This window comes from Perna viridis, chromosome 7 (assembly GCF_037379345.1).
Source record: "Perna viridis isolate PV_CMFRI_1.1 ecotype Kerala chromosome 7, ASM3737934v1, whole genome shotgun sequence".
In the NCBI taxonomy this organism is placed as follows: Eukaryota; Metazoa; Mollusca; class Bivalvia; order Mytilida; family Mytilidae; genus Perna; species Perna viridis.
Genome location: NC_142451.1, coordinates 2195270 through 2215958, shown reverse-complemented (window position 1 = coordinate 2215958; position 20689 = coordinate 2195270). Strand labels below are relative to the sequence as shown.

Below are 20689 nucleotides of genomic sequence, written 5' to 3'. Positions count from 1 at the left end.
CTATTGGTAAATGGATCACAGTTTTTAGTGGAGTCAGGGTTATTCATTTACTTTTGTTGATATTGTACTACAAGGTGCCTTACCATAAAAGGAAGACTGGGAGTGATTTTGGGGTTGTGACTAGTGGCAAGAACCACTCGTTTTAGGGGAGTAATGATCTTTCCACTTACCATCCAGAAATAGATACCAGAACCTCTTGTGCAACTTGTATCCAATTCCTCAGTTAGGTAAATCAGAAGTCGAAAACAGAGTATGCCATTTAGAAATGTTGTTTTTCAATCTAAACAATGTTTCATATGTTGTGTCAAAACACCTTGGATTTGAGAAAACTCTAAGAAATCAGATCAAGACATGAATTGAATCATATTTTTTTCATGTATGGGTAATAACCACTATTAGTGCATGTGGTTATGGATCCCTTTTAAATCATACCACAAAGTGCCATACCCAAAGGAAAATTGGTACATGCATTTACTTTGGACATGTCCAATGCCTAATCACTCCAAGAATTCAAAGGTGCACCGAGCTTGAACGCTGTGACCATACTAGCTGTCGTGAATACAGCGCGAAGTACGTTTACATTCTTTTGTACCTTTGTATTATTGGCGAGGCTGACGTCAGTGACGTCGCCGAAAACTATAGCTTGAAATGTATATTAAAATGATTGAACTTGACGGTCGACTTGTTACGTTCTTCTAAGTTACACAACATTTTATGGTGCCGTGACCGTCGGAAAATTATGGATTCTAAGTTAAAAGCTGTGCGTGCCGCACATAAAGGAGTAGTGACAAAATTACTGAGAAAATTCGACGATTTCAAACAGAATTCAGACTTTGAACATGAAGAGATATTGACTTTATCGGGAACACTCATGCAGAAACAGACAATTCTCAAGGAAATCAACGAAAAAATGGATTTGACAACGGAGGAGGATGTGGCAGAAGAGCTTAAGGAAACAGATGAGTACATGTACAATTTAGAGAACAAAATCAAACAAATTAAGAAATTCATGTCCCTAAATCAATTACAATCCAAACCCACACATTCAACATCAGCTACCCTGAATCCTCGTGCAAAAAATGTTTCGCCCGTGAATATTATCCCGCCATACCAGCCAATGTCCATCAGGACCGATAGTGAGATAGGCGCATACATGAGACCACCCACAATGCCCAACCCTGCACACAACCCGCATATACAAAGTCAAGGACAGTGAACTAGTGATATGCTAAACCCAAATACTTCTACTTTGTCAAATGCAAGTCAGAATCATCGCCTTCCTAAACTTAAAAAGCTGTATTTCGACGGAGACATTCTGAACTGGCAAACTTTTTGGGACGCATTTGAATCCACAATTCACTACCATACTAGCCTCACAGACATACAGAAATTCAGCTACATGTACTTGAAAGCCCAGGTACGTGGTATTGCAATACATTCTATAGAAGGGTTTCCATTAACGAACACCAACTTTGCGACAGACTTTGAATTATTGAGAAAACGTTTTGGTCAACCACACAAGGTTATCATAACATACATGAAAGCACTCATGGATTTGCCACCACCAAACAATGAGGTAAATAGCCTACGCAACTATGTAGATAAAATCGAGACCTACGTAAGGGTGTTCGAGTCACTAGGTCAGTCAGAAAACATGTATGGATCATTACTTGTACCAGTAATTATCGAAAAGACTGTAAATCAAAGGGAAAATGTAAAACGTGTAATCGAAAACATCACACGAGCCTTTGTGGAGGAACATTTGTATCTAATGGAAAGTCAGGAACAACACAAAAAGAAGCTGCCGTTAATCTTGTCCGATACGATGAAAACGCAAGTACACCCGCAATTATATGTACAAAAGCTACGGATCATATGAAAATTAATGTTATGCTAAAAACTGCCATTGCGCCTGTCAAGCATGTGTAACGTGAGTCTTCTGTATGTGCAAGTTTCTCAGTGATAATGGCCAGTTAACACTTTGAAATCTGACTTAGAAAATAGCAATACCAATCTAACCATATAAGTAGAGTGTTATTCTTTTAATAAATGATGGAAAATGTTCGAACATTCACTAATGTATTCGCTTTTCTAGATTTTACGTATCTATATCAACTACTTATATTCAAACTAAATAACCTTATTAAGACACCCTGTTGTGTGGTACGTTCGTGCACTGGGCTCTGTAACAGTAACACTGTATAAATAAAAACTCTTTTTAGAAACACATTTGACCAAGTTTATTTGACCAAGTACAAAGCCTTTGATATAAAACAGTGGTGCATATCGCTTACAAATGCATAACGCTTAATAACTTCAAAATTAACCGGTATGACAATGCAAGTGAAAGTGACTGACTAACACCCTATACGTTTGTTTACCGCGCCATATTTGTAGCTCGACAGAAAACCAGAAGTACAAATAATTTCATTATAAATTAGCATATAAAGAAGTCGAAAGGTCCGAATAAATCTAAACCAAAGCATTCTCTCGGAATGTTACATTCCTATGAGAAAACGGCATAACCCTAGATAAGTCAAAAGCAAAGAACAAACAGACTGTAACAGTCTTACAGCGTAGAGACGGTGTGCTACACACCTGAATGGCTATCTAAAAAAGAAGCGATAAACCGCGCCGATGAACTCGCTTAAATACTAAGTACCTACTGAATTGACCAATCCAGGCGCGTAGCTGCCGTTAGACAAAAAAGCTTTTGCCTGCACTTAATTTTGCCTTTTTTTGAGATAAAATACATCCAGGAGAGGCATAAATGATGCTCTAAAACGCTATCCGCGGAGCTTCGGGGGGGGGGGGGCTTTGCCCCCTGGACCTGCTGGGGGCCTTAAGCGGCCCCAGACCCCATGCCGTAATTTTGCCTACACTTCAATTTGGCCTCAGCTACGCGCCTGATTGCGACGATTGTTACTCATGTGTTATTAACGCAATCTCGTTTTCAAACGCATTAAGCATATGTAAAATACAGACTCAACATTTAAATGTAAAACTCCGAGCTCAGCTCACTACTGTTTATATCCAAAATGAAATCATACGATAATCACGTGACAATAGCAAAACCTTGTGTACATGTAAACAGATTAAAGTCACTTCCATTACACATGAACAATATACAACAGACGCAAACCTATTGTTCGATGAAGGCGCACAGCGCTCATTTATTACTGATAAGCTTGTAAGGGAACTGAATATACAACACACAACCATCCAATTATCTGCGTTTGGAGACACCGGCAAAAATGTTCGCAACCTTGAGTCTGCTATCGTATTTTTGCGTTCAGACAAAGGAGACAACATACCTACACATGTACTAATCGTTCCAGATATTACCATTCCAATAAAAAAATCACGTGACTAAGAGTGTGTTAGATCTCCCTCATCTTAAAGGACTCAAATTAGCACATCCCGTAACCAAAGACACCCAATTTGAGATTTCGCTACTGATTGGCGCAGACTTTTACTGGGACGTAGTGGATGAAAAAGTTATGAAAGCATTGGGCCAACAGCCGTCAACTCAAAGATAAGATATTTACTATCCGAACCCATCAACAAATCGAGCCGTGCGACAGAAACAACAGTATATTTGAACATAGTTTCACTACGACAGAGGGACGACGACAGCTTTATGAACTTTTGGAGATTAGAATCACTAGGGATAAAATCCACTGAACCAGAAGACGACAACGAATACCTACATGAATATCAACGAAACTTCAAAAAAAATCGAAGATGGTCATTATAGTGCAAAATTGCCATGGAAACAAAACCATGATGATCTACCAACTAACTACACAATTGCCAAAGCCAGAACAGAAAACACAATAAGAAGACTTGTCCGAGAACTTCTACAAAAGTACACAAGAATGATCGAAGAACAGGCAAATAGGGGTTTTATAGAAAAAGTAAAGACAAGTGAGGATAACGAACCAAGAATGGATTACATTCCACATCATGCGGTGAGAAAAGATTCTGCAACAACACCTGTCAGAATAGTCTATGACTGCAGTTGCCGAAAATCACAAGAACATGCGAGCTTAAATGACTGTTTGGTGTCTACTCCACCAGCAACTAATGATCTGACAAAACTACTGATTAAATTCCGACTTCACAAATATGCCATCAGTAGAGTCTTTGAAAAGGCCTTTCTTCACATACAACTTGACGAAGGAGACAGAGACTTCACCAGATTCTTGTGATTAAGCGATTCAACAAACCCCAACAGCGAACTGACAACATACCGCTTTAAATCAATATTATTTGGAGCAACCTGCTCACCATTTATTTTGAATGCCACATTACTTAAATATCTGGATCAATGGAACAAGCACTGCTCTAACAATGAAAGAAGATTTATACGTAGACAATATATTGTCAAGTATGGAAAAGGAAACGGAACTTACCGATTACTTCCATAAAGGAAGATCAATCATATCCAAATCAGGTTTCAACTTACGATCTTGGGCATCGAATAGTATGGCACTTCGAGATAAGGCCGAGCAAGAAAATGTACTGGATACGGACATCAAAACTAAAGTACTTGGATTATGTTGGAATACTGCAACTGACAAACTGTCGTTCAAAGATTCAAACATTGAGAGTAGCTCGGAGTTGACTACAAAGAGAGAAATTCTAAAACAATCTTTCCGCATCTACGACCTTCTTGGACTATTAGGACCAGTTACAGTAAGAGCTAAGATTCATAACCAGGAACTTTGGAAACGTAAACTAAATTGGGATGAACCTACTCTCATCGAAATACATTCGTTATGGACCAAATGACCTGAAGACAACCAATATAATGGAATTTGAGAGATGGTACTTTGCCGATTCAATAGGTGACAAGAATAAATACTAACTACATGTATTTGTAGATGCTAACATGACAGCATACGGAGCGGTAGCCTTCATATGCAACGATAAAGTCAAATATTGTCATGGCAAAAAATCGTGTAGCACTTGTGAAAATACTAACATCACCTCAATTAAAGCAAATGGCAGCCTTGATTGGAGCACGTTTAGCACAACACATAAAGGAAACCGTTAAGTTGAAGCGGATTACATCTTGGAGTGATAGCCAAATTGTGTTACACTGGTAAATACAACAAAGCAGATGAAAAGATTCGTTAAAAACAGAATCGACGAGATCAAGACACTGACAAATTAAAATTAAAGAAGATATTGCTCAACCACCGATAATCCTGCAGACTTGCAGACTCGAGGTATATCGGCTACAGAGTTTATGCAAAATGAACTATGGTTCAAAGGGCCGGAGTGGTTACCAATTCGAGAAAAACGGCCATCATGGAATTCAAAGAAAATTACATTATTACACTGTAATTTGGAAATAGAGGATAAGGAAGAACATGAAACTGTGCAAATGAACTTTAATGAAGTAAGAGGACTAGAAAAAAATCATTGATATAACGCGGTTTAGAACATACCAGACTAATGCGTGTAACTGCATACATGGCGAGATTTATAAGGAACTGTACACTGCCAAAATTGAACCGATTTTTTTTAGGAGTTATCTGCGAAGGAGTTACAACATGCTACGGAATTATGGATAACAAGCTGTCAACAAGCAAAATGAAAATAGATAACTTCAAAGCAGGAAGAGATAAAAGATGCACCCTCGTTAAAGAGTAATCAAGGGAACCAAGGTTATAGCGGTAATCAAAAGAATGTAATCCAGGGACAAAGACCAGCCATGGAAAACAGACAAAGAACATAAAGTAACTAAAATCGTACAAAGTAAATACAAAGTAACAACAGCAAATGAGCAACTCGGACTCCACTAAAAACTGGGAGCATGGACCAGGTGAACCGGTCTGTTTGGATTCCAGGGGAATGATTCGTTGTGGCGGGAGGATCCATAACGCACCAGTATCAGAAACAAAGTTTTCTTACTTATTACCACAGAATCACAAGCTAACCAGACTAATCATAATTGACGCACACGCAGGAGTTCTGAACACGGTAACACATCTAAGACAGACATTTTGGATTCCGTGCATTCGACAATACGCCAGGAAAATTCTACATCAATGCCTTATTTGTCGAAAGTACGAGGGAAAATCTTACCTTGCGTCTGACCCACCACCTTTACCGAAGATCAGATTGACCGAAGCACCGCTGTTGACTATATACGTGAAGGAAAAACGTGGACCAGAAAAGAAAGCCTCTTCACCTGTGCCAACACTCGAGCAGTTCACCTGGAAATTGTGTCCGATCTTACAGAAGAATCGTTTCTACCTCCATTTAGACGGTTTACAAGCCGCAAATCCTTACCACGGATCATGATTTCTGACAATGCTTCTACATACCTTGCCGCCTCGGAAACAGTAAAACATCTTAAAATCTGCAAAAATTCGAGATAATCTATCAAAATATGGAACATCATGGCAATTCATTCCAAAAAGAGCTCCTTGGTATTGTGGATTCTGGGAACGGATGATCGGCGTCACAAAATCATGTTTAAGAAAGACACTCGGGCGATCGTATTTAACAATGGAGATGCTTCAAACAGTTATTACCGAAATAGAGGCAATAATTAATGACAGACCATTGACATATTATTCTTCAAGTGTTGATGACGAGGAACCTTAAACACCGTCTCATTTACTGTATGGGAGGAGAATAAGAAAGACGCCATACCCTACTACTGACATAAACTTATATATCCGGAGGGTCAAACGAGAAATTCAAAAAACGTGCACAAATTCAAAAACTAATTCTTGATCACTTCTGGAATAGATGGAGATCGGAATATCTCACTTCATTACGAGAATTCCACAAATCTACTGACAATAACAAAAGAATAATCAGCATCGTAGACGTTGTGCTCATTCAAGATAATAAGCCACGAAACGAATGGAATTTAGCTAATGTAGAGGATCTTATCACATGGAAGGATGGACAAGTCCGAGATGCAGTTGTGAAAACTTACAGTGGAGTAACATCAAGGCCGATTGTGAAATTGTATCCCAATGAACTGAAAAGCAACAGTGAAACCCAAGACGATGGAAGTTCAACAACTACAGATGAGATCATTCGAACATTACCTCAGCGCGAAGCCTCAAAACGCGCTAAAGAGGATATTCACAAATGGACACATGGATTTTAATGTGATAAGTATGAATTGGTATTATGAACTTTGATTTGATAGGTCATAGGCTAAGTGATAATGAGAAAAACACAAACAAATTAACTGTCTTTTAAATCAATAAAATTAACTTCGAATTTTTAATTGGTCATAATTTCTCATATTTTCATTCATTCATTTAAACATTCATTCTGATAATTTCTTTTACGCCCCCCCCCCCCCAACCTAGAATGTCGTGAATACAGAGCGAAGTACGTTCACATTCTTTTGTACATTTGTATTATTGGCGACGCTGACGTCAGTGACGTCGCCATAAACTATAGCTTGTATATTAAAATGGCTGAACTTGACGGTCGACTTGTTACATTCTAAGTTACACAACACTAGCCTCAACAGTTCATGGCTCGACCTCTGCACACTAATCCCTTTTTGGATTCAGTGTCCAGAGCTATTTTCTGATTTGGTCGCCTAAATCAGAAAATAGCTCCGGACACTGAATTTTCAAAATGGGATTATCCACACACTTGCTCAAAATCTTTTATTGTTGTTTGATCTGACCTTAATATAATTATAAATGAGTTGCAATTAAAATTTCCATTCTCTGACAGTAATACGATGAGAGCAGCATCATGTATACAAATCCTACATGACGCCTGCAATATAAATAATCATTTTCATTTTTTTTTATTTATTCAGGTCAAAAATAAAAAAAATAAAAGTACAATGTATACATATGTGCAGGAATGAATTTTTAACAGTGAAATTGCTGATGCATCAAGAGTTTGGAGGCTGAATAAACGTTTCTGAATTCATGCTTATTCTTGTAACTCGTGCCCCATAAAAGTCTATGATATAATCTGAACCATCGGAAGGTTTAACCACCTGTGCAGCAATAAGAAGTATATCCACTAATTGTCCAAGAAAGAAAAATCCAAGTGTTGAGAACTTAAGAAGTCCTATGGCTGGATAACCAAGGTAAAACCTGTCAATTCCAAACATTCCCAGGAAAACTGATAACAAAAGTGCTGTTTCAAATGAGTAACCATTAGTCCATCTACAGGAAACATTCTTTGAAAAACCTGCCATTGTTCCATTAAATGTAATTAGATCTCCATTGTGTTTTGGTGATTTGCATGTGATATTTTCTGCAGGCATGCAATCAACTGAAACTGTCCGTGTTGTTTGATCACATCCTACCTCGCTCTGAGAGTCCATATCAATTATTGGATCTAAGCAACTGTACTGTCCAGTCTGTAAGCCTTCACATACAGGTGCGTCTACAATTGCACCTGCCAAAAGTTTCTCGTGAAAAAACAATAAAATTTGAAGGCATAATGCTGACGATAAATAACAAATTAAATACTTTAAATATCCCATTATGAGGTTGGAATTCACATTGTACTTAGTTTACATTTTACAGGAAGTTACTACAGAGTTACTGTCCTTTCTTGTATGTATTCTTGTGCAAAATAATCTCCAAACTATCCCTACCTTTTGACTTTAAACAAATTATAATTTCGTATTAATACAAAATTTGGTTTTATTAAATTGTTTTTATCCACGATGAAAGTTCAATATTGGTTAATAATCTCATGACAGTTCCTTTTTTTTTAAACCGGAAATGGTAGCATTCCGCGAATGTTGTTCGGTCACAACGTGCGAAGTGAGAATGTCGAGTTCAAGCGATGAAGTGTCATCGGGATATGATTCCGATCTTGAAAAAATTGCATTAGAAACTTCAAAGAAAATCAAAACGTCACTGCAAAAGAACAAAAAGAAAACAACAGAAAGGAAAAGGCAGAAAGAATCTGTATCGTGTAAACAAAAAGTAATTAATGTTCAAATCCAGAAAACTTCTACATCAAAAGAGAAGGAAACGCCAGAATTTCCAAATTTCATTGTGGACAAAACTCCCTTTACTTTAAGAAATGATGGAGAACCACACAGAGAACCCATATATGACGACGAATTTAACTTATCAGAAAAATGCGAGAGAATTTCCGAACAGCCAGATGAAGTTATTGGGCAAAATATGTCAAACAAAAAATTGAAAAAGAAAATGTGAGCATTTTATTTTTTACTTATAATATGTTTCGTTATCTTAATATTAATAATTTATGACTGTAGGGGAAATGTCACAATTTATATGGTAAGACAGTCTAATTCACCAATCATGGACCCTCTTGCCAGTCTTGGGTAGAAAAAATTAATTCAATGATTACAATGATTTAGAAAAATGTGCAAATATACAACATAGTCATGAATAATCCTCAGAGCTATGTGAAAAGTGTTTCTACTGAAAACCTCCACTGTTACTGCTAAAAATTTGTATTTCATCACTCATTTTATAAAAGATTTTAGGATTTTGTTGAGGTATTCCATGGGAAGATTGGATGTACATGTATTATTGAATTAATTTCATGGTGTGTTTGTTTGCTGTTTCAGTTAATTTAATTTTGACCTTACATTTAAAGGAGTATGGTTAAGGCCTTCAAAAACTAGTTTAAAACCCCTACTGTAGATTTCATCAGCCTCTCCACAGGCAGGAAATGTCAGTCATTTATGTATCTTTGTTGTTAAAAAAACTTTTTGGCTTTTAAAATTTTGAAGGTCATGGTTCTGTTACTCTGGGTTGTGTAGTATTACTTTGTTGTTGGGGCCTTTTTTCTATGGGAGTCTGTAAAGTTTAAATTTATTTTTTATAAACAGAAATAGTAAAATGATAATAAAAAAACACAATACAGATAAACTATACTTCATCATGTATAAAATGAAAACAAAACGGTTAACTGTCAGTTTTTTTTCTTCAAATGGCATGGAAGCCATTTAGTTTCTTAATGGACTTATTTCAACTGTTAATACAAATAATGTTCATGACCTGAGTAATGGGGGAGACCACATCTACAAATACAATAGTGATGAATTGTTTACCTAATGTATACATGTACCTTGATTCAGTTTGTTTCCATCCTTTTACTGTTTTAGAAAAGTTTGAGGCTTTCTTTCTTCTATTCAGTTATAAATCCCATTTGAGCAATTACTAGAGTCGATATATCAATATCCAAATAAAAAGAAAAGGGTTGAATGGTTAGAGGAAATTTAGATTAATAATTCAGAATCAAGAAGTCTGTTTGCAAACAAATAAGTTTGAATAGGCTAGAGAAAATTTGAATATGTGTATGGACAATGAGTCTTTATACACATTGAGACTTACATAAAAATTGAAAATAGAAAATCATTTTCTAAGCCAATACCCAACTAACTGACAAAAGAAGAAAAGGGCTTTATTTATATTTGGAATTTTTTTTTTAGATTTAACTTGTCACCTGGCATATTTAGTTCATCATTAGTTCATGCTCCCAATTTTTAGTGGAGTCCGAGTTGCTCATTTGCTTTTGTTATTTTGTATGTATAATTTTAGTTACTTTATGTTCTCTGTTGTGTATGTCTGTTTTCCATGTCTGGTCTTTGTCCCTGGATTACATTCTTTTGATTACCGCTATAACTTTGGTTCCCTTGATTACTTTTTAACATTATACATTGTGATAGGCATACTTACTATTTATTGTTTAATAGTTTGTGAAAATTTCAATTTACAGGGGAAGTTTGTCTTCAAGTTTACAGACTGGAATTCAGATAACAGATAATTATTTAAATGATAAATCAAAGAAGAAAACTAGAGACATTTATGATGAGGTAAAGGAGGCCATTTTGTGCATCGAATGTTTGAAAAAGTTACATACATGTATGTATTGATAACATTTTACCAGGAATTTATATGCACACTGTGACTGTCACACTAGATACACTTCGGCAGTACAGGTTTTAGAAGCTAATATCTAGTTACTGCATTAATGATGTATCAACTAGAAATACCGTTAGCAGGCTAAAAAAAAAAGAGTACCACAAGCTTGATAGGGTCTTCACTGATGTTGAACCCTTCAGTTGGCTATTGTCTTAATTTCTGCATATCTATATAAAATGACCTACATATCTGTAAACTTCATCAAAACAATGTAATTAATTCACACATACAATCTTAAAGTTGGATTATCTCTCCCTGTAGTCATTTGAGAATATTTTTTCTTCATGCACTTTTTGTATTATGCCTAACCTTCCTATAATATTTTATCAAAATTCATTTGACAGTTATTACAAGGAGCAGTTTTAACTTGTAAGGTTTTACTGTGAAAGTACTTTAATTCGTGGATACCAAATTTGGAGTTGGAAAGAAACAAGTTCATGGATTCTTGAATTTGTTGTTTTCAGATTTTCAGTATACATATCAATGGGATTCACCTTTTTGTTGGGAACCAAATTTTGTGGTTTGGGACTCATCCGAAAACGAAAAAAAATTAGTATCCCACTAACAATAGAACTTTCACAATAACATGTAAAACCCTCAAGTTTGATTATCTCCCTTTGAATCAATGGAATGATTAGTCTTTTACTCTTAGTCAAGTCAGGCTAGGTAAATTAATTACAACAAAAGAAACTGGAGTATTTTTATCAGTGTTTTCCACCCCCCCCCATTACAGCTGGTTGTCTTGACCAGCTATAATTATAAAAAATCGACCACCTTTATTGTGGAAAGCTGATTGGCTTTTACCTATACTTTACAGAAAATCATGACGAAACGTGTATTTAATTCAGTTTGTTGCACAAAACTATGCAGAATATTTTTTTATGCGCTGGACAAGGACATGTTTTATTATGGTATACAAAGTCTGTCAGTCCTTCCTTTTTTAAATATTAAATGTTGCAACATAGCTTGTGAACCATTTTTTCAATAAACTTCATACTTTCCGCAAATATTTGTTATGCTGGTCTTAATGTCTGTGCACATGAAAAATTCTGTGAAAATTCCAGTTTCAGTTTCTGAATTAATAATTTATGAGACTTTAATTCAATAGGTGAGAGAGTCAAGATTTTACTTGTCATCCCATATTTTGGAATTGGCATGTCTCTATTTTGGTGAACATTATTTTTTTTTTTCCTCACCTGGCCCTTGGCCATCTGAGCTATTGCAATCACTTGGTATCGGTCGTCATTTATCCACATTGTCATTGTTAACAATATCTTCAAACATCTTCACCTCTGAAACTACTAGACAGAATTTAATGAAAGTTGGTGTAATTCTTCCTTATGTTATCCTGCACAAATTTTATCCTGTGATTTTTGATTTATCAAAAGACATGGCCACTTTTACTAAAAATAGAAAATTCAGGTCATACAGCAGTTTTTCTCATATATCTCAAAAACTTTATGGTTTAGCCAAATTCTGACTTGGATGTAAAATATTCAGCATAATGATATCTGTGGCCACATTGTCATTAAAATCTGATGACCCATGTTGGAGTTATAGCCCTTAGTGGACAATTTTTGCTCTTTTTGATTATATTGCCATAAAAAATCTTATTTATTTATATTTTATATGGATTTATTTCCCTTTTAAGTTTTAAATGTGGTAGTTGTTCACTTATTTATTATTCTTGTTATATGCTAAATGATCCACTTCATAACATTTTTTATAAGCTAGTTTAGACCATTTAAGTAGCTTTCTTAACAGAGGGAGAAAACTGATGAAAGCAGGATTTACCTCCCTTGTTTATAGAAAACAATCCCATAGGGGAATTTGAAACAACTCTTTGAATTTTTTTCTGTTAGTATTTATGATATACTTTTGACAAACTACAGAGTATGTACCTACATAGAGTATTTTTTAAAATTATACAGATAATGAAAAAAAGCATTTTAACACCAGATTTTGAAAAACAGTTTGCACTAACACCATATGAAGAAAGTGTAAGACAGCAAAAAAAGCAAAGACAGGTCAGTATACTTAATATAAGAAAATATTTAGTCTTTCTTTAAAGCTCCTTGGGGCTTTAATTTATTATGAAGTATCTAGTAATATATATCTTTTAAATTTCTAATGTCACTAATTGTTAACATTTATCATTTCATAAATAAAATACAGAAGTAAACAAATTTTTTTTTCATTGTGAGTGCATTTTATAAAAATGTGTGGCAAGTTACCGGCAACCATAAATGTAAGCATAGACATTTAAAATATGAAGAATGAATGATCTTTAATCAATGAATATTAGGCATTATTATATAAATAGCAGCATTTTATCGAATGTTCCCATTGTAATAAATTTCGATAATTCACACTGAAATGAATCCGGTAATTTCACTCTTGGACTTTCTCCCGCCAAAATGTCTCAACTTTTATGTCAATCCGCCTATCACAAAATTTAAAATTCATGTTGAAAATATTGATGAAATATGAACAAAATCTATATAACAAATAGGATAATCAATTGGTTATCATGAATAACCAAAACATGACCACTTTTGTGCGGAACAAGTTCCGCACACTCGTTAATTCTTGGTGTTCTTCGGCACTCGTGATAATATTTTGGTTATTCACTCTTTCCAATTAATTATCCTTATATTCTAAATTAATATTACTCATGTCTGATTTCATCTTAATCGTTGTGTAAACACATCTAAATCAGGGTTACAGGATCATTCTATAAGTAATAAATGTTATAAATATAACCATTAACATTTATCATTTCATAAATAAAATACAGAAGTAAACAAATTTTTTTTTCATTGTGAGTGCATTTTATAAAATTAACTTTACAGAAAGAAAGGGAGAAAACAAAGGGAAGTAAGTGGTATAACATGGAAGCACCTGAAATGACTGAAGAAAAGAAAAATGATCTAGCAGTTATACAGATGAGGAAAGCTTTAGACCCGAAAAGGTTCTATAAAAATAATGATACGGTTGCTGTACCTAAATACTTCCAGGTAATTTGGTCAGCTGGAATAATTTATAAAGCAAGTGTCTATAGACCATTGAATGAAGTTTTTGAAAATTGGTTTTCATGAAAATTAACCCAATTCAATTTTACTTGTATGATAACTTTGTGTATGTCAACTTGTTGAATGTCAGAATCAGGCCTAATTTACACAGCTTCTTCATTTAATTTCAAAATGGGTCAATCAATAGTGGTATATTCTAGTTGATCACTGAACCTGTTTTTCTTCTCATCTCACATGAATTATATTTTCTATCGTAGTTTGGTACTGTAGTTGAAAGTCCTGCCGATTTTTACCATTCAAGAATCCCAAAGAAGCAGAGGAAATCAAACATGGTGGAAGAGCTTCTGGCAGATGCCGAATTCAGGAAGTATGTTTGTGTTAAAATCAGAGTGCATTAATTTATGAGAAAACCTTCCATAACAGTAATAAGTATAGACATATATTGTGCTGTATGAGTTAAATCATATTTTATAGTTTAGGCTTTGCTTATTTGGGATGGAACTATTTGTACTTAAATAACATTTTACTTTGTTGATAAGGCACTGCAATGTTGTTATATATCACTGATGACTCGACCAATGGGAATACATGACACTTTTTATAACACACCCTGTTTGTCTGTGTTAAAAGTTCAATCACTTCCTAACTGCATACATCATTTCTGATATATGTTGGCCCTGGCCGAATTTTGAGTCATGCATTTTTCAGAGCATCTACATATATATATATATAGGAAGTTGTTGATGCTCAATCTCTATAAATAAAAAGAATACATGCATCGTTTGCTTTCACAGGTGGATGCACTTGTGTAATTTCATACATTATAATAGTATACTTGAAGATGATAGACTGTTAAGATGACAGTTATTGATTTTATCCATGTTTTTAATGGTTACTAACTGTTTCTTTTACAAAAGTAAACGATGGGATGAAGAGAATCACATGTTACCATGTCTCCTTTGTTGTCTCCCTGTCTAACCAGTGTTTTTATCATGTATATTTTAGATACAACAAACGGAAATATGTAGAAATTCAAGAACAGAAGCGAAAGGCTCAGGGACCATATAAACATATGAAAAGACTTAAGAAAAATAAAAGATGAGAAAAATAGTGTTGCTTCAGTGTTTTGTACAAGAAAACACTACTTTGTAGTAACATCATTAGCAGTGTACCAAAAATTTCTTTCTACAGGTTTCATTTGATATTATTACCTATTTTAAAAGATTTCATTTTTATATCTGTCTCTCCACATAAAATTGTAGCTTTATGAGTGTAACCTATAAGTGATGATAAAACAAACTAGATACATAAAGTCTACAAATATCATTCTCCAGAAATATTTACATAATATAACATAATTTATTTAGTGTATGTAGTTGCTTTGTGAACATTTCTTTGAAGCACAATTATGGCATAGGATTAAAGACAATGTCATTTGGCACATAGTAAACTATTCCTTGCAATAGAAGTGATTATGTCAAGTTAACTTAAAAGCTGATCACACTTTCATTTTGTGACTTCATGTTATACTTTTTGAAGTTTCTGTAATTGATCACTGATAGTTGTCTTTGTTAATGCCAAAAGTCTGATTGGTGCTGGGAATTTTAATGGTTGAGATCTGCACAGGGGACATGTCAATTTCTCCTGTTGTTGTAAACTCTGCCGTATACATTCATCATGATATTCTAAAACAACAAATGATTGAATTTAATACATATACATTGTATCTTAAGCTAACAGTGTAAATTCAATGAAAGATTTTCAGCAAAATTGGATTCTAGGATTTTATAGACATCCATGATACCTACAGAAGAATCCAGTGTAAATAAATTTTAACAAATCATTAAAAGTTTTAAATACACACACATTGTAACTGGTATTTATAGGCAAAATAATTGTACTATAACTGATCAAAACGATCTTAAAATAAAAGGCAGTTTATCAAATTAATCTCTGCTGGAGATTATTATTAATTAGACTATAAACTTTATTAGCTGTAGTTAGTTTCTACTGATGACACTTTCCTGAACAAACTTTTGATGTAGCTTTAGGGAGAATAACCATTTCTTCCCTATATCTATCTAACCAACACTAAGCTTTAGGGAGAAAAACCATTTCTATCTGACCAACACTAAGCTTTAGGGAGAAAAACCATTTCTATCTGACCAACACTAAGCTTTAGGGAGAATAACCATTTCTTCCCTATATCTATCTAACCAACACTAAGCTTTAGGGAGAATAACCATTTCTTCCCTATATCTATCTAACCAACACTAAGCTTTAGGGAGAAAAACCATTTCTATCTGACCAACACTAAGCTTTAGGGAGAAGAACCATTTCTTCCCTATATCTATCTAACCAACACTAAGCTTTAGGGAGAAAAACCATTTCTATCTGACCAACACTAAGCTTTAGGGAGAAGAACCATTTCTTCCCTATATCTATCTAACCAACACTAAGCTTTAGGGAGAAATACCATTTCTATCTGACCAACACTAAGCTTTAGGGAGGAGAACCATTTCTTCCCTATATCCATCTGACCAACACTAAGCTTTAGGGAGAAGAACCATTTCTTTCCTATATCTATCTGACCAACACTAAGCTTTAGGGAGAAGAACTATTTCTTCCCTATATCTATCTGACCAACACTAAGCTTTAGGGAGAAGAACCATTTCTTTCCTATATCTATCTGACCAACACTAAGCTTTAGGGAGAAGAACTATTTCTTCCCTATATCTATCTAACCAACACTAAGCTTTAGGGAGAAATACCATTTCTATCTGACCAACACTAAGCTTTAGGGAGAAGAACCATTTCTTTCCTATATCTATCTGACCAACACTAAGCTTTAGGGAGAAGAACTATTTCTTCCCTATATCTATCTGACCAACACTAAGCTTTAGGGAGAAGAACTATTTCTTCCCTATATCTATCTGACCAACACTAAGCTTTAGGGAGAAGAACCATTTCTTTCCTATATCTATCTGACCAACACTAAGCTTTAGGGAGAAGAACTATTTCTTCCCTATATCTATCTAACCAACACTAAGCTTTAGGGAGAAATACCATTTCTATCTGACCAACACTAAGCTTTAGGGAGAAGAACTATTTCTTCCCTATATCTATCTGACCAACACTATTCTAAGAAACGTATTTCAGATAGGTCTTGGAACAAGTCATTCACGTTCCATTTTTTTTTATTTTAAATGAATGAACAGCTATTAAGATAATTAAGAAAACTTACTATGTTGACAAGTTAATGACACAACAGGTATTCTGTAACTTTCTCTTGGACCCAAACACACTGCACATACTGAGTCTATCATGATCAATATAACATTACATTCTTCGGTCAATAAAATGTGTATTGTTAATTCAGATAATTAGGATTTATTATTTTCCTAAAAATGTGGTTTATGTTCTTGCAAGTTTATTCGAGTAAATTCCTTTCGTTTAAAATACTGTGAAAACTTCTATAATGCAAAGATTTAATTTTTGCAATTGCCATCTATAAATATTTCACAATATCAAATTATAAATTCCAAATTTGCAGGATTCTTATTGAACTTGTACTCTTTTTAGCAATACTATTAATTGATTATGACCTTTTAATAATAATTTGACAGTGAAAAAACTTAATTTTCTTTCCTTAACTTTAGAGTTTAATTTATTGATATCATATTGATAATGAAGAAGGTAGTAATGGACCGTCGGTCACCAACCTGTGTCTTCACTAACTCGTTTGATCAGTGGAGTCACATCAAACTCTTTGTTTCTTTCCTGAAAAGTTAGCATACATCAGTAAGCAATGGTACACATTAAAGTCTATGTCTTTGTCCCTTGACATTTTCAGTAATGGTTTGGCTACTTTTCCTTCGATATCACTCAAATGACACGCCTCCCTATAAGCTGTTTCTTCTTGTACTAGTACTGTACAAGAAACTGGTTTGCTTTAATTTTGAATGTTGTACTGAAATGCTTTAAATAGCAATTAATCCACAATCAAACTGATGTCTAATTACAAATTATGTTTTAAGTACAAATGTCATCTATCTAGAATAACGAGTACTTTATGGAAAATTCAATGTGATTCTGAGTAGGGACTATACTTTGCAATATAAAGTCCTTATTCTAAGACGTTTTATATACAGGGATAGGGTTACACGTATATATACTTTACCATGGTTACAATGTGCAGTTTCTGTTGATACAAGACATAGCACAAAATTGTCACGCTGATCGTGAGAACAGACACTAGCAAGATACAGACTGTGAAGATAATGGCTCCCTCTGAAAATTTGGTCCCTTGATACCTGAAGAACAGATGTTAAATTCCACAAGAAGTGAGATGTTTTTAACCATCTTATACATACCGTAATTTATTTGGGTAAACCAGTATCTACATCATAGCATTGTTGGACATCCAAATGTCATGTTTTATATTATGGTAGGGTAAACAAGTATCTGCATCATGGCCAACATCTTGTTTTATATCATGATAGGGTAAACAAGTATATGCATCATGGCATTGCTTTGACATCCAACTGTCATGTTTCATATTATAAGTTCGTACAATTGCATGGCAACCAACAAATTCGTTATACTACAAAAGAAAAAGGCTTTCCGGACGGATTTACTTCCATTATTTATATCGTTCCTATTTATTTATTCGTTGTTTCGAAATTTCATTGATTTTATTGTTACTCTTCAGATCCGCTATGTATTCCGGTTCCTTAATTAGTTACTTTTCCAATGGTTAAAAAACTCATGATAAAACAGTCATAGTCAAAAGCAAATTTTGAAGCTTATTAAATGCAAGCTCCTTTGAGAATGAAATCAGTGGTTCACACGAAAGCGTAATCAAATGTCCACGGACCGAAATGTATTAAAAAGCGGGCACACGAATACGAACTTCGTGTTATGTGTCCCCAGATAAAAAAAACGAAACTATTTTATATCGGTAAACTAAACGAACAGAAGTTCAAACAACATACACAAAAAACCACCGACACAAATCTTACAGTTTATGGAAAAAGAAACCAAAAACAAAATTGGGAGAATGGATCAGATGCTCCGTTAATGTTACTCCAGCAGTGCTAGATGTTGTCTGGCAAGCTATTTTCTGACTTGATGCCATCCTAAGAAGGAATGGAATTCCTACCTCTTACGGTTTACAAGGACTACGCAGGGGAGGAGTCAGGCGAGGGCCTGCTTAATGTAATCCACTCATGAAGGGGAAAACATTGCTTATAGTGGTTAGTCCAAAACAGCAATCCCCTTACTACATGTGTTAAAAGATTTCTTAAAATCCAAGTAGTTAAAGATTTGAGATAGACTTCATTGTAGAATAGGTTGGGCTCTTTAGGAATGATTAGAGTGGAAATTTTAGAAGTGCGACATGAAGTTGTTGTACGTTGCACATTTTGCAACCACTGTGTAAGTACTTAAAACGTGTAATAATTGCAACTTTCTTGACGGTATTTTAAATATATTTATCACATTTCTTGAAACAAAACAAGTATTGTGAAATATCCATTTTGGTATTCCAGTTACTTACAGTTTCTGTGCAGTGTATGTAGAGAAAGATATTAAAGCCAAAATTTCAACTGCAAGCCAAAATCTACATATAAATCTGCTCTTGTCAAACTTGCTTTCGTCCATATCTTATATGCAGAGGCTCGACAATCTATAATGTTTATATATACAAACTAGTCATATCACCTACATTTAAATTGTATACATATGTTTATAAATAGTTCAACCTAATTCTTGGACGACTACACTTGTAATATTATCTATAAGGAGGGTCATTGAATGATTTGCACTATTTATCAAGTTTAAAGACAAAAAAAAAGTTATTTACATGTTCCTTACATATTTAAATTCCAATATTTATATAACAGCAATTCAGGCTTTGGAGTCGGTACTTCCAAAACAGTAATTTTAACTGAATTAAAACTTAGTATTTTAATAGGACAGAAAAAAAATGCTGTCGTATATTGGTATGGCGCTGTCGTCGGCGTCGTCCTTTAATACTTGGTTTTCGTGCGATAACTTGAGTATTAGTTGGTTAATCTTTATAAAATTTAATATAACAAAGTTTAAAATCACAAATGAAGGTTGGTATTGATTTTGGGGGTTATAACCCAAACCGTTATAGAACTAAGGACACAAACGGGCCTAAAACAAGCATTTCGTAGATTTCAACTGTAAAACTTCACGCAGTAAAAGCATATGGATAGCAATGATATTGTTTCATAATATTCTATACCACAAAGGTCAGACTTGGATTGATTCTAGGGGTAAAGACGAACTTTTTAGAAATTAGGGGCCAGAAACATGCATTTCCCTGGCGTCAAGACGATAAATTGTTTATTTCTGGTCTAACTTAGAGAATTTTTTTATTGGATTTCATATGATACTTAGTAATCCCTGTCTACATTTTTTCAATCATATTTCAGAAATATATACGTTTTAAATTTTTGATCCGATTTCGATTTTTTTATTTGATTCCTTATAAAAATCACTGCCTGCATTTTTCAATCAGATTTCAGGTATCTCCTAACTATGTTTAAAAGGGGTCCAGTGGGCCACATAAAAAATCGACACTTTAAATTTTTAGTCTCCGGATATCGAAAATTTTTAAAAGAATTTCAAATTCTGTGCTATACTGTGTTCAGATCAGTCGTGTCCATAATGAATTATCAGTCCCTATGCTATAGTATGTCAATCCAC

General features: G+C 34.4%; 4 protein-coding genes across 4 annotated transcripts; 2 read left to right on the top strand and 2 right to left on the bottom strand.

Moving 5' to 3' along the window:
- Window positions 1-3710: 3710 nt before the first annotated feature.
- On the top strand, window positions 3711-4211 carry LOC148610934 (uncharacterized). The gene has a single exon (XM_088595200.1). It carries the CDS (start codon window positions 3711-3713, stop codon window positions 4209-4211), a length of 501 nt encoding a protein of 166 aa, XP_088451326.1.
- Window positions 4212-7788: 3577 nt separating this feature from the next.
- On the bottom strand, window positions 7789-8575 carry LOC148610933 (TM2 domain-containing protein 1-like). The gene has a single exon (XM_088590860.1). It carries the CDS (start codon window positions 8492-8494, stop codon window positions 7892-7894), a length of 603 nt encoding a protein of 200 aa, XP_088446986.1. The 5' UTR covers window positions 8495-8575; the 3' UTR covers window positions 7789-7891.
- A 149-nt stretch (window positions 8576-8724) lies between these two features.
- Window positions 8725-15064, top strand: LOC148610932 (deoxynucleotidyltransferase terminal-interacting protein 2-like). Its single transcript, XM_088590859.1, has 6 exons — window positions 8725-9178; window positions 10717-10813; window positions 12854-12949; window positions 13775-13939; window positions 14212-14321; window positions 14960-15064. The coding sequence occupies exons 1-6, from the start codon at window positions 8739-8741 to the stop codon at window positions 15054-15056; spliced, it is 1005 nt and encodes a 334-aa protein (XP_088446985.1). The 5' UTR covers window positions 8725-8738; the 3' UTR covers window positions 15057-15064.
- Window positions 13184-19702, bottom strand: LOC148610931 (uncharacterized). Its single transcript, XM_088590861.1, has 5 exons — window positions 19512-19702; window positions 18135-18267; window positions 17677-17734; window positions 17199-17273; window positions 13184-15639 (listed from the first exon to the last, which is right to left on the bottom strand). Exons 1-5 carry the CDS (start codon window positions 19613-19615, stop codon window positions 15479-15481), a joined length of 531 nt encoding a protein of 176 aa, XP_088446987.1. The 5' UTR covers window positions 19616-19702; the 3' UTR covers window positions 13184-15478.
- Between the last annotated feature and the right edge of the window lie 987 nt (window positions 19703-20689).

Excerpts from the sequence above, each read along its gene's own strand:
- LOC148610932 (XM_088590859.1), top strand. The coding sequence starts at position 8,739 with ATGGTAGCATTCCGCGAATGTTGTTCGGTCACAACGTGCGAAGTGAGA. Across the intron at positions 9,179-10,716 it reads AAAAAATTGAAAAAGAAAAT|GGGAAGTTTGTCTTCAAGTT; the intron begins GTGAGCATTTTA and ends TTCAATTTACAG. Across the intron at positions 10,814-12,853 it reads CTAGAGACATTTATGATGAG|ATAATGAAAAAAAGCATTTT; the intron begins GTAAAGGAGGCC and ends AAAATTATACAG.
- LOC148610934 (XM_088595200.1), top strand. The coding sequence starts at position 3,711 with ATGAATATCAACGAAACTTCAAAAAAAATCGAAGATGGTCATTATAGT.
- LOC148610933 (XM_088590860.1), bottom strand. The coding sequence starts at position 8,494 with ATGGGATATTTAAAGTATTTAATTTGTTATTTATCGTCAGCATTATGC.
- LOC148610931 (XM_088590861.1), bottom strand. The coding sequence starts at position 19,615 with ATGGACGAAAGCAAGTTTGACAAGAGCAGATTTATATGTAGATTTTGG. Across the intron at positions 18,268-19,511 it reads ACATACACTGCACAGAAACT|GTATCAAGGGACCAAATTTT; the intron begins GTAAGTAACTGG and ends TCTGTTCTTCAG. Across the intron at positions 17,735-18,134 it reads AACTGCACATTGTAACCATG|GAAAGAAACAAAGAGTTTGA; the intron begins GTAAAGTATATA and ends CTAACTTTTCAG.